This window comes from Gallus gallus, chromosome 1 (assembly GCF_016699485.2).
Source record: "Gallus gallus isolate bGalGal1 chromosome 1, bGalGal1.mat.broiler.GRCg7b, whole genome shotgun sequence".
NCBI lineage: Eukaryota > Metazoa > Chordata > Aves > Galliformes > Phasianidae > Gallus > Gallus gallus.
This window is the reverse complement of record NC_052532.1, coordinates 89382405-89396372: the sequence shown is the minus strand read 5'-3', so window position 1 is coordinate 89396372 and position 13968 is coordinate 89382405. Positions and strand designations below refer to the sequence as shown.

The 13968-nt window shown below is 45.0% G+C and overlaps 1 protein-coding gene across 3 annotated transcripts in view; it reads right to left on the bottom strand.

The window, feature by feature from the left end:
- EPHA3 (EPH receptor A3) overlaps positions 1-13417 on the bottom strand; it is a 221216-nt gene extending 207799 nt beyond the window's left edge. For 2 of the 3 annotated variants that reach the window (NM_205430.3, XM_015295857.4), the window contains exon 1: positions 13261-13417. In NM_205430.3, the coding sequence (NP_990761.2) occupies positions 13261-13345 (85 nt within the window). In that variant the 5' untranslated portion in view covers positions 13346-13417. Of the gene's footprint in view, positions 1-1043; positions 1652-13260 lie in introns of those variants that run through there. The other variant, XM_040669158.2, reaches the window with a different exon arrangement.
- Between the last annotated feature and the right edge of the window lie 551 nt (positions 13418-13968).

Genomic DNA, 13968 nt, shown 5'->3' with positions numbered 1-13968 from the left:
GAAGACATCATTATACTGACCCTCTAGATATCTGTCACTGCCTGGTATCTTTATCATTGGTCTCATAATGGTATCACATGCAAAGCAGAAACACACAGCAGGCTCCCTGAGTGCTCAAATTCTTTAGAATCCAACCAGAATTAATAAATACGATAATTTTTTTTATTTAAAAATCTGAAAAAAAATGTATCTTCCATCAGAAGTACACAATGTTTAATAGTATCTAGAATGCAAAATACATTTATTTTTCAAGTAGTTACCTGAAAAAAAAATGTCCCCTCCCTCCTTCCCCCACCAAAAAGAAGTTTCTGTGACACTGTTTTCCTGTGAGTTCAGGAGAGAGTTGAACACTTTGATAGCAATTAGTACAGGTCTTACAGGCTGCAATGGTCACAGTCCAAATTAAAACAACAGGGAATGGTAAAGCATTACCTTTCGTCATTATGCGTCCTTAACATTGCCTATCATTCTAGAAACTGAAGGAGAAAATAAAATAACATTTCCCTGCACTGAGACGGAAGAACTACAGAAGTAGAAAAAAGGTGGAAAAAAAGTAAAATTTTACAAAAGCAACTGATTCCTGTAATGATTGCTCATTTCAATGTGTTTCAACTCTGTAACAAAAGGCAGTATTTGATTCACAAAGCTGACCTGACCAATTCACAAAGTGTAACTCAGAGAGATGCTAAATCAGATCAACATCAGCAGGTATTTACCAGCATGATCCTAACAGACTTTTCCACACACAGTTACAGTTAAATGAAAACTGATATTTACACGTGGTATAATCGGTAGTAGCCACATCTTGAAAAGACACAACTAGAGAGAAGAGAGTTCTGGCCTCCCTCTCCCTCAGCACTCTCCTCTGCAAGATGTGTACCTCTAGCATGGCATGAATTGTAGGGCTTAAGAAAAGGCCCTTAAAAAAAAAAAGGTCAGTACTGGGTGCTGCCCTGCAGCCCAGTTCCCCATAGCACACACTGCAGCTGTTACTGCCAAGCAAAAGCATACCGGCAAAACGTCTATTGAGAACACGTGCTCACCCTCTCCTCCCTGACTCTTCTGGCCCTCAGAGCTCACAGCTTCACCAGAGAGCATTTTTACTTCCCTTAACGTGCATTTGTGCCAAGATGACTGCCTTCCTTCCTGCAGCTGGAGCAGACACTTGGATGTGAGATGCAGAATTCACTCACTCCCTTCTTTGTGGCATCGTGAAGAAGATGAATGAGGGCTGGAGTGGAATCTGACGTGCAGGCCTGCTCACACTATCAGGAATTGCTTCCAGTCTGAGAGTGATGGCACAGGGCCTGACTCCCGGCTCACTAACAGCAGGCTTTATCAGGAGCCATGTCAGCAAAAGAAAAAGAACCATAAAACTAACAAGATACCTGAATGCAGTTGGAGGGCAACAGCTCTTCCAGAAACACATGGAATACTGGATGCTACAATGATATGAGCATAGTATAAATTCAATCCTCAGTAAAAAAAATGAACAAATAGATGCTGTGTCAGGTAGAACCATCCTGAGATAACCCCGACTACCTGAGAAGTAGGGAGGAAAGCCTGCTAAAAGGCAGTCTGCAACAGCTAAGCAATAATCTACCCCACTACCCCACTGCAATGTATTTATGTATTTCCAAATCACATTCCATAAAAGGAAAATGCAGAATAGTGGCCGATGATGTAAAATATGTGTGGATTTTTTTTCAACTAATTAACATTTCCAATTGGAAGTTTAAAAAAGAAAAACAGACAAAAACCAAAAAAAAACTCTATTTTGTCTCTTCTTGTTTGGCCTCAAACTGTCAATTTAGAAATGTGCTAGTTATTTAAAAACATGCTAACAAATGGGAAAATCTACCATTCCTATCCAACCCAAAAGAAAAAACGGTGAATGCCCATAATTGAAATGTGCCGTGGAATTCTGAGCAGCAAAGAAAATACTGTGCGGCAGGAAGTCAGCCAGATCTTGGTTTTGGGGTGGGACAGAGCGGAGTCAGGGCAAACACAGATACAGTTTTAGAAGGGAGGCCTCGTTCTGACAAAGGTGGCACCTGGATTTCGGTGCACCTACGAGCACAGGTCTGAGTTCTATCAGTCTTTCCTTCCCCCACTAGTGGGGTAAGAGAAACACAAAGGGCTACAGCAGATCCGCTTCATAGCTCTGGTTTATTCTGAGACTAGAGGCAACACCTACGGACAGTCTGGGCTCTGGTTATGCCGACATCACACCTTGATGCGCTCACCATGATTACCAACCAGGGTCATGCTAATATAAGATCTGCTGAATGATACTCCAAAAATCCTTGGGAAGGAGCCAAAAAATAAATAAAATCCACGAAGCAACAACACCAATGAACTCGGTACTCTTCTCATGGAATCATGTTCACCAATGAAGCCTGCTTCCAAGAAGCAGATTTGGGACCTGATTTTCTGCTTGTTCATTAATAAAAAGTCAAGTCTCCTGTGATCTTATGGTCTTAAAGTGTTGCAGTGAAGATTTAATTATTGCTGCAAATGCTCAGAAGGAAATGACCTTAACCGTAAGAGACGTGCTAAGAGCTCACATTTAAGCTCTGCCTTTATAGCTTTGTCTCCCCGCAAGCCTGGGGCACTCTAGGAAGCAAAGTAACACTAAGCAACACAAAATAAACCTCCAACAAGCAGGCAGTAGAAAATACTTTGTAACACATATCGAATTCAAGGGCCAACAAAGCTTGGTCCATTCACCTGACCATTCTCATCCATACGGGAGATTTCTCAGCTAGATTCCTGCTACAGCTCAAAGCCAGACTACGGCCCTGCGAGAGGCACAACACTGTGAGGTCTGCACTTTCAACCTTTCTTGCCCATGCCATTATACTGTACAATCAAATATGATTTTGTGCAGAACATTCCAAATTTGGCAACTGTCATGTTCAATCTGTGGTTAAATTGCTGAGTGAAGAACTCCACCAGGGTGGGGGCAAGAGACGAACAAACAAGGGAAAACCAAAATTAAGTTAAAAAACAGTCGCTCTAAAACTGAACACAGGAGTCTTCACAGAAGGACACCGGGTAGCCCAAGCCTCTATTCTTTTCTTTTAAATGGCATGTGAATAATTTACGGGCTATTTCCAAAATTAAAAGATTGTTACAGATTTCCAAATAAATAAAAACAAACAAAAACCAACAAAAACCAGAAGGCTAGCAATACGTGCCGAGTTACTCTATTAATTATTGCAACTATAAAACATAAAAGCTTCCTACGTCAACTTGGATAAGTTCTATTTTTACAGCAGTTGTCCCCCTGCCTTGCAAGAGGAAGGGTGTCATTTTCCTCCCAGATCTCACTCTCTTCATCACACGCTCCCTAGGCGCCTCAGTTTTTCCTACAGCTGAACGCTGAAAGAGCCAAAAGGGGAACTTTGTTGCAAGTTTCTCTCAAAAGGCTGCCATAAAAGAGGGAAGGCAGCACAGCAGTGAGCAATGCAGGAATGCCTATAAATAAAAGCACAGACTGTAAAGGAAAGCAGGAAAGATTTCAGAAAGCAAGCTGGCAGAAGTACACTGTTCCTTAGCAGACAAAACTGGAACTAATTTCAAAGTAGAGTAGAAAACTACTGAGCATTTTGCTGCTGGAAATCCTGGGAGGGTTCACATAACTCCAGAAGCCCTCTGCCCATCCTGCCATGGAGTGAACTCAGGCAATAGCTATATGGCTGCGCAGCGTAGGTGAGCTCTGATCTTACCCCATATCGAGTCTACAGGTGTGCAGACACACTCAAGCCTACTAACATAGCACCTCACAGAAGCTATTCTGGCTGCTGCGAAGAGAAAGCAAAGATAGGCAATTTGCACAGATGAGGATGGGAATTTTAGTAGGAGCGAGGTGACAAATCTGTACACTGCTTTATTCTGAAGGTACCTGCCTGCATTATGTTGGCAGCTGCCTGGTTTGTAGGAGAACGTCCCATGGATGAACACAGACAAAATAGATTTTCCTTCTTTTTTTATTACTTTGAAACACGAGAGTTCTCTTGATATTGTTAAAGTGGTGTAAAGCTCAATTTCCAAGTATGCAAAAACATATGACTGGTGGGCTGGAATGCAATGTTTATCAAAAGGGTCTAATAAGATTTCAGTTTTATTAGGCTATTTCCTGTAAGCTGATACATGCCGGTTCTTTTCATTAAGACAAGGATATCAAAATTAAAAATGGATTAACCTAATGGGTTCCAAATTACTGTGTTGCTTTCACTTCTTTGCATTCAGTTTTTTAAACCGATTCCAACTGGTCTTTTTCCAACATCTCCTACAAGAGGCATAAACCCTTTAGACATCTGAGTTACTGTTCAGCTGAACTCACGCTGAAGTCCAAATCCTCTGAATCTCATTCTAGTCTACTATTATGGTGTTAAATCTGACATCAGTGAAGCATGGTGTTAAACATATAAATGCAAAAGGAGGGTCACTGTGTTAAAAAGGAATTTAAGTGCCCAACCCCAAGTTCAACTTTCTTAGGAAAAATAAACAAATAAATAAAGTAAGGGTGAGGTTCAAATACAGGCTACTCACACCTTTCAGCAGCTGAGAATTCAGTGGCCCTTTCCCAGGATGGAAGACCAACCCTGTTGGGCTTATCGAACCCTGAAGCACCATATGCCTAGGTCTGGGCAGCCCAACCTAATTACTAAAATTATTTTATGGAGATCTAAAGCAGGAACCCTGCTTGAGAAAGCTTCTAACAACTTAAAGGAAAACTATGTGTGTATATATATATATATATATATGTTGCAACACAGTGCCCATGTTTATTTTAGATGAAGTGAGAATCTCAAAAACTATTTAGACGTGTTCCATTTCTGGAAGTTTAGACACCAAGAAGCATCACAGCAAACATATCTGACCACAGGTAGCACCAAGGACTAAAAGTTTCTAAGTTCTCACAAATTTGACTGCAGTTCAAACACAGTGAATGACCACAAAGAAAAAAAGAAATCATAGCAAATAATCAGTAGTTCTTTGACTTTTTTGAGACAGGGACCAGAGCACAAGTCTGGTGAACGACCATTTATTTTGTTAGAATAGCTGTGATACCCCCAATGCGAATCAGGTGGCTGCATGCCAAATCATAGGGGGAAAAAATTGTTTTTGTGAAATTACTCATAGGACACAGGGGGAAAAAAAAAAAAAAAAAGGAAAAAAAAAACCCTTTCAAACTAATATAATTTTGTTGTTCAAAACAGAAATAAAGACTTTCTTTAAAGTTTCTGAAAGTCCTGAAACATGACATTCAGAAAGCCACCTACTCAGGTGCGCCTCGATGGGTTTTTGTCAATCTTTTCTTCTCTACTTATGTGAATCGAGGGTGCCAGTTCACATGAGCTATGAAATGCTTGAGGCCTTACACAGCCACTCCACAGATAAAATAAACCCACAGAACAAATGACTAAACATCCTGGTGCAAACTGGGGGAGTAAAATGCCAATAGCCTACGAAACCTCAAGTGTCACATTGAGAAAATCAAGATGCTAAAACCAGTTTTATTTTCCAATACAGTGATGTCACCAACATGATATTTTCATTGTTTGCCAGGTTAACAGAATTTATGGAGGTAATTAATGCAGAACATGTGTGCTGAGCTATCCATATGAAAAATGGAATTGCCCCTGACTTCATTTGCTGCCTTTGCAACCAAAACCCTGCTAATGTTTTTTTTCACTATTTCCATATGTGAGAAATACAAATATTTATAACAAAGGTAAATGCTTAAATGACTGTTCTATTCCCGTCTATCCATAAGCCATTTTTTTCAGACCTCTGTCTTCTGCTTATTCTTTTGCTTCCATTACCTTCCCACAAAGGGCTCAGGTTTCCATTAAGCTGCACAAACTAAGCATGTAGCTCTCTTCTCCAGAACTGTTAACCAAGCAAAGCATGGACAATTCCTACCTCAGCTTCTTGAACAGCATCTGTCCAGATTTAATACAGCTTTTAGGACCAACACAATCAACTGTGTTAAAGGCAGTGCCATTAAATACGTAGTTCTGCACTTTTCCTCTGGTCATCCACAGGACCGAAGCATCTTGCTTCTCCTGGAAGGCATTATTTGGTTAGAAGGGATGGACACGTCCTCAAAGACAGTTGGAAAGGAAAAGATAACAAGTTTTCTTCCTTTGATTCTGCATGAATGTTGATTAAATCATGAATTGTTGACGTTGAGAGGGAAAAGAGGGAAGAAAAATGGTGGGCACGCAAAAAGCACTACGTGGCAGTGGGGTGGGAACAAAGGAGATCACTGAGGTTTCCCTGCATTGGGTTACCTCCAGACAATTTGGGTGACCACATGATATTTTCCATAGCTGAAACCCTCTTCTCCAGGTAAGCTGACTTCTGGTCACTGCTAGGACATTTGTTCTCTGAGGCAAATTGTGTGTGGCTGAAAAGTTTTTGCAAGACAAGACCCTAACACTCTCAGAACCTGTTTCAATATATGTCACTGTGAGTCGTGAACAGTAAGAATGGATAGACAGGAATTGTCATTCTTCCCTTAAAGTAAAAGAAAAAAAGAAAAAGAAAAGCACCGTCACAAAAAGAGCAAATGGAATGGTAAAAATGCCTCCACCCTTTCTAAACTGCAGTCTGTTGAAATTCACCACTGGTAAATCATAGTGGTGAAGCTTACTAATGTAAACAATGCTCAGACTTTCAGGGAGGCAAGGAATTTCTTAATTTGTGCTTTGTTCAGTGTTCAGACCACTGTCAGCACCGAATGCTGGGTGCCTAACAGTGTCACTAATTTGAGAGAAAGTTGGGAAGTTGGTCTGATTCAGCTCAATCTTTCACTTCAATTTCTGTCTGCTTCTCCTTCTACCTTAGCTTTTTCCTCCGCTCCAAAAGAGATCCTTCAAAAAGCCCTGTCCTCAAAATCAAAAAAAACAAAAGTAAACAAAGCAAAACCTCTGCCTGCTTTCCAGCTCCTCAACAACTAAATCAAGGAACACCGCACTGCTCCTCTCTATGTCACTACAGAGTTTGTGGGAAGCCTACCGTGAATCAGAAGGTTTCCTGTCAGTTTCATTATTTAAACTCTTTGTGCTCAATCTTCTAGAAAATCCTCCTTCCTGAGGTAGAAATTTGAAAGTTTAAAAAAAAAAAATAAAACAAAATTGTATGTGTGGAATCTGTGCTTTAGAAGTTTGGGTTGTTTTGTTTTTCTTTGTCGTTATTATTAAAAAGCAAAGAAACGGAAACAATGCAACTTGAACTTCTCCGTCCAAATACAGATATAAAAATATCACAAGAAACCAGCTGGCCAAAAAGAAATCCCCATCCCTGCAGCATATGACACTAAATCGCCCTGACTGAATCTTACCATTCACCCTATTGTTCGCTTAATTGCTAGGAAGTTTTGACCACTGCTCCTTCGGTCTGCTATTATTCTTTCATCAATATTTCTCCAGCAGATTAATGGGATTTTCCTCCATATTTTGCCTGGAACAGCGGGATACAGTTTATGAAAAAAAAAAAAAAAAAAAGAGCGTGGTGCTAAAGTTTCTGCTTACAGTGTGCCTACTTTAATAACGTGTCTGCACATTTAGGACTGTACGCGCCGGTGGTTCATTCATTCCGCCCATCACTCACGCGGGCTGGGACTCTTTTGTCACTGTCCTAAGATTTCTTTCAGACAGGATTATCTCTATTCCTATATCTTCATTTCTTCCATTCATTCGCTGCAGAAATTTCAAAGGAATCTTCAGTCCAAGGGACTGAATTTCAATTTTACATCAGTTTCACGCTGCAAAATAAGCGCTTGTGCTAGGATTTATCAAGCACCTAAAAACTAAGCAGCATGAGACTGCCAGTGGGGAATACGATCCTAACCCAGCAAATTACTGCCACGTTCTGTTTCCAGAACTACACCACAGGGAGTTCACATCTTGTCTTTTGAATTAAACTGAACTAAACTCTGTCGAGTTTTGTTTCTTATTTAGAAAAATTTAAATGCATATACAAAAAAAAATTAAAAAACTACAGCTCAAAGTTTATGGAAATAAGAAGGGTTATGTCACTTAAGTGAATGTTTAGCAAAACAGAGGACTTAGCAGCAGTCATATGCATTCGTACACAAAATGTTCCATTTACCGTGTCAGCTCTTACTGCAAGATTTTCCTCCCTCATAAATAGATTTTCAACAATTTTCAAGAATGCTTCAACAAATCAGGCTCCTTTTTGTAAGAAAGAAAATGTTTAAAAGAAAAAAGAAAGAAAAACCTAAAAACAACCTACATTTCACGGCAGGAAAGCAGCTCCTGGGATGCTGAAATTATCTGTTAGGAAAGTGATGGGCTTAAGAGATCTCTCTGCTCCACCTCCGCAGGTTTATTTAACACGTCTGCAGAAGTCCAGTTCATTTTGCACCTTAGGGCAGCAACAGGACCGGTCTGTGTTTCAATACCAACCACATCCACTGAGAATACGTTTGAACGTTAACCAAAAACAAGGACATGATTTATCTCTGCTTACTAGCAGCATTTAATTAATTAATTGAACGACTGAAATCCAACAGCAGCCACAAAGCAGTGGCACCTCCCTGAATTGCAGGTACCCTATGGAGCTAACACAAGCTCTGCACAGAGAACGGCAAACCGTACGGCCGGATTCGGTAACAGCTCTGTAGTGACCCTCACTGGTGATAAAATCCAGAGCTCTGAAAGCAGGAAAGCGAACACCTGCATCTGTACGTCCAAACTTTCATCAGGCGGGGATTACAAGAACAAGGGCCATTACGTACGCTCCTGGAGGAAAACTTACAAGTTCTGAAACAGCATCAGAAGGAAGTACACTAATAGCAATTAACCCAACTCCTGCAAATAATAAACGAATAAATAAAACTAATCTGCGGTTTCCCCACGGGGTAAGGAAAAAAGTTGGAAGTTCAAACAGAACGCACACCTGATTTGCAAAGATCTCTTGTAAGCAACTTTGTGTGCCTATTGTCTGGGTAATGGCCCCAAAGCCTCATTTCCCACAGAGGAAAGTGCAGAAAAGAGAGTTGTAACAAGTATGTGTCATTTGACTGCTTCGTTGGGCAGCAAATACGTCGTATCCAAATTAACTGCAATAAGAATTAATTGCTGTGTCCAATTGAACATCTCTGTGCCTCAGACATCTGCTTTAAGTTTGTCATGGAGAATGAAGCGATTTTCCTTTTTAGCGCACTGCACTGACATCAGCTGTAAGACAAGTTTCAGTCATAGAAAAGGAAATAAATTATTCCATTTGTGAGCGCCCGCTATCAGAAATGAGGGATCTGCCCAAATTCCTTCTCCTGTTGCACAGCTTTTGAAATCATCACCATGTGAATTTTAAAGCACAATCATTATTTTTCTCATCGTACAGCTTAGGATTAAGCGCAGCAGCGCTGGATAACAGCTGTATGAAAAACAGCTTGCTGGAAACCCCCCAGTCTGAGCTTAAATTCAAGAGGCATCACGTTAAGGTTCCTAAACTGACTTCTGACGTCCTTTGCAGGGCAACGCTCAGCAGCGAGCTACGAGTGCCAGCAGGGATCGTGTCACCATACAGGAGGACTTTCCCTGCCCTAACGATAACTGACACGCAGCAAGGCGAGATCCGCGCAAAGCGTTGCCCTGCGCCATTCCCTTTTGATCCACCACAAAGTTTCCAGCGCTCCCAGCCCTTCCCCAAATTACACAGGGAAGTTGGTCAGGCACTTTGCTCCATGTGCAAACAAGTTGCGTTTTTCAAAGCCGTGCCAACAGCTGTCACTGCTACGAAGGCGCAGTGTGCTGTCTTCAGCGACTTTAAGTGCTAACAGATAAAATGGTGAACTTAATTGCGCACTTACGCGCGGCTCTGAGCTGTTGGTGAATGAATAAAAGCTGAAACCACATCTCCGAAGCCAATGCAGACCGAAAGTAGAGGCTGATTGGAACCTTCTTGCTGTTAACCAAAACAGACACTATCTGAAACCACGCACTGTAAGCAGATTTACCGTATCGATCGTTTGGGAGCTGTGTTCGCAAGAAATTAATTTTATGCTAGATTGAGAGGTTACAAGAAGTTTCCTGTCTGCACAGTCAAAATATTATTGAAGCAATTCAGCTTGTCAGTAAAAGCTTAAACAAATTTGCTGATAATCCTGTTAATGACCTGGGTCAAGTGTTAACTGTTGTGGGTTATAAAACAGCGAAATTAAGGCTGCTGGTACCCTCGGGCAGGCAATATAGTTACCGGAGAGACTGGGGAAAAATTATTAAATTACCAAATGATAGAGCTCAGTCAATTCCTTGAAAGCCTAGGAATTATTCACAGACAAATTCCTTCTTTCTAGGAAAAAAGAAAAAAAAAAACACATAAAAAAAACCCCACCCTCCACTCCACGTGAAAAATATTCAGCAGAATGGCACAGCAGAACATGTGGTTCCTATGCGCTCAGAGGGTTCTGCTCGTGACTTCAAACCTGAGGATTGGATGTTAAACCTCCCCGACACCTCCCTGCCCCTCAGCAAATGGCACACACTTTGCCACCGCACGCAGACAAGCCTGAACTTCAGAGAGCCTCCCTGAACCTCTGCAACTACGTCAGGAAAGAGCACACCGTTTGCAACGAGCAGGGCAGGGTGGTCAACAATAAACTCGCTGGAAAATGTGTTTTATCAACAAAAAAAGCCTCAGAACTTTTCTGGGATGAAGTAAGTTAACAAATATTCCAACTATCCAAAATAATAAGTTTAAAAAAGGGGTGAAAGGGTCTGCACTTACTGACAGAATGCAAAGTAAGGAAGTAAGCCAACAACTCGCCTTCAGCCCCTTCCATCCTTTTCTCCCTTTTCCCACCCACTGAAGTATCAGCACTAGCTCAAATGGTTGTCAGCTTTAATACTAACTCTAAATGTTAACTGAAGTTGCATTTTCAAAACAGAAGTAATTCTTTCAAGTCAGATAAACATAGGACATCTCCCTGGTAGCCCTGAGCATAACCCTTTCAGTGTATCCACCCTGACATTCACGTCCCTCAGAAGTTACACAGAGCAAGGAGAACGCACCAGAAATGAGCTTCACCCTTTGTTACAATGATCCACGAGAAGTTCCACAGCAGCTTCATATTAAAGCATATGAAAAAAATGTGTGCGTCCTTCACCACAAGCCTGCTAACAACCTCCATTCAGAGGGTCTGGTTCTTTCTCAGGGGCAAAGAAAACTTCTCTAAATACCCCACGGAAACGCAGAAACTTCTAACTCGAGTTTGGGAGGGGAAGGAATTAACACTGACAGCAGAAGTGGTGAGAAAAACATTATTTAAAAGAAGAAAGCAATCTTTTGGCGTTACTTAAAGCTCCACGCTAATGTTTGACTTGTTAAACAAATTAGCATCAGCAAATCACAATTTGGATTTCTCCACTCACATGATCAGCCCACGTACACTATAAATAAAGTAATTAGTGTGCTTTCCTCAGAGAAAACAAACAAACATTGAAGCTGGTCCCGTTTTTTAAAGAAATTGTCAGTCTTCTATTTTTTCCTTCTTTCTGAAAGGAACAGCAAAATCCATCCCTCGAGAGAAGTAAGCCTCCAAAGCCAGTCTCCATCCCGCCACTGCATGCATGTCGCTTTTTGCAACCCGGGCTAAAAATATGATGGATATGATCCCGAAACTGAACACGGAGAGCAGAAGCAGTACCTACTGAAGGCTGACTCAGACAAGATGCTTAACATGCCTTCTGCACTATTATTTATTTTTTCCTCTTCTCCCGGTTCTCTGTGCCAATGGTTTTAAACAAAGACACAGAAAGTATCATTAGCAAAGCTGAGTGCCCAGCTCCCGTTTTGGCAGGCTTTGCTCAGCGCGCGGGGCTGAGTCCGTGTGCCGCTGTTGCGGAGGCAGAGCTGTGCTGCTGGCTGATGGACCCCCAGCATTCCCAACCCGCTTTTAGCCACGAGACAAGGGCAGCCCCCACCACTGCTCTTGCTTGCCTTCCTGAAAACCATTGCTGAAAGATGACAATGGGTGACAAAATAGTAACACATAAGTGGACTTAGGAGTAAGCAACCGCTAGCAGCATCTTCCTCCAGGTACCCTGGAAAGCATTGCCCATGCAGAACAAATTTACATAGAGCATACAAACAGACACGACATTGTTCTGCAGGTGCGACCACCGCTTCTTCCCAGCAACAAACTGACTGATTTCAGATCGCCCAGGGTCCCTAAAGTTTTGGTCTTTCCCTATTTGTTGTATGCAATTTTTTTTCCCCCTTCCAAAAATCACTTGAACCTCTTATCTCACTGCCTGCAAAGAGCCAGTATACCGCCAAGTACATCAGCACCGTTTGCACGGGAAAACTGGTTTTAACACGGCTTTTCTACGCGTTTTCTTGTGGATGCCGCAGCTCGGGCAGGTGCAAGCCCCGCACTCCCATTGGGCATCACAAGTTCTCCGGAGCCGCAGGCTCTATCCCACCAGCCTCTATCCGCGGATGCGATGGCAGCGCGCACCCTGGGCACACCGACCGCATCCTGCGGGCAGCACCCGCATCCCCTTTAGCACTGGGTCGGGGCAGCCCGTGCTTTCCCTAAAAGTATTGCGGTTACTTTTCCCCGACAGTGCCCGGCGCTCATCGTTTCTCTCCGTGACCCAGCGTGCGCCTTCATCAAATGTCACCTGAAAAATAAACCACCGTAGCGAAGGAGAACAAAACGCCCGTGCATCGCCGCCGAACGCTCGCGCACGTTCACGCACGCACACACACCGCCAGCTCCGAAACCGACGGGAGAACGCCGAGGAACGCGGAGGAGGTCTGACGGGGGCTGAGCGGCTTTCGGCTATTAACGAGAACTTGGGAAGCGCTACTCCGCACGCCCGGCACCCGCACGCAGCGCGGCGCTCGGGGCGAGGCGGACGGGCGCAGCGCCGCGGCACCGCTTCACCCGCCGAGAGAGCCGCCCCAGCCCACGGCGGGACCGGCACCTGCCAGGCAGGGGGTTCCGCACCCCGGCGCTGCTCGGCCCTCCCGCAGCTCCGCGGGGAGACGCCCCGCTCTCCGCTCCCCAACTTTCCTCGGGGGCCGCCGGAGCGGTGCCCCCCGCATCCCCACACCGGGCGGCGGCCGCGCTGCCGCCGGGCGCGAGCGCTCCCGGGCCGAGGGGCGGCCGCCGCCCAGGACCACCGTACCGTAAAAAATAAGCGAATAAATAAATAAAAACGTAAAAAGAAACGGAAAATCGGGGCCCGTCACCCCGCGGGCCCGGCTCACCTTCGTTGCCGGGGCGGGCGCTCAGACGCCCGGCGGAGCCGAGGGCAGCGCAGAGCAGCAGCAGCGGCAGGCGGCGGCGGTCCATGTCGGCGGGGCAGCAGCGCGCGAGCAGAGCCGCATGTCTCCGCGCCGCATGCCACCGCTCCGCGCCCGCTCCGCTCCGCGCCGCGCCGCCGGGACCATGCCCCGCGCCCGCCCGCCCGCGCCCGCCTTCGCGCGGCGCCCGGGAGGGGCCGCCCCCGCCCGGCCCCGCTCCGCCGCCGCCGCCGCCCCGGGCCCTAGCGCCGCCCAGCCCGCCCGCCCACCGCCCGCAGCGCGCTCCCGCGGGGTCTGCGCGCTCCCGGCGCGGCCGCCGCGCTGAAGGGGGTCGCGCGCGGCTGCGCTGACCCCGGGGGGGAGGGTGGGGGGCAAAGAGGAGCCCCGCGGTTGTCCCTCACAGACGCGTCCTTGGTGATGTGCGGAAGTAACGCGCGTTTGAAAGCGGTCCGTGCGCAAGCACTTTGCCCCGGTCCTCTCTGCCACTCGCAGGCCGCGCGGTGTCTGTCCCAGCGCCCCGGGGTACCGGGCTGCCCCAGCTCCCCTCCCGCAGCGCTTGGACACCCTCCTTCCCCAGCGACTCGCCCCAGCCCTCCAGAGCCACTCCACATGTCTTAGCCCCCACAGGACTTGAGCCCCTCATTTCACAGCCCAGCGTGTTAAACACCCACA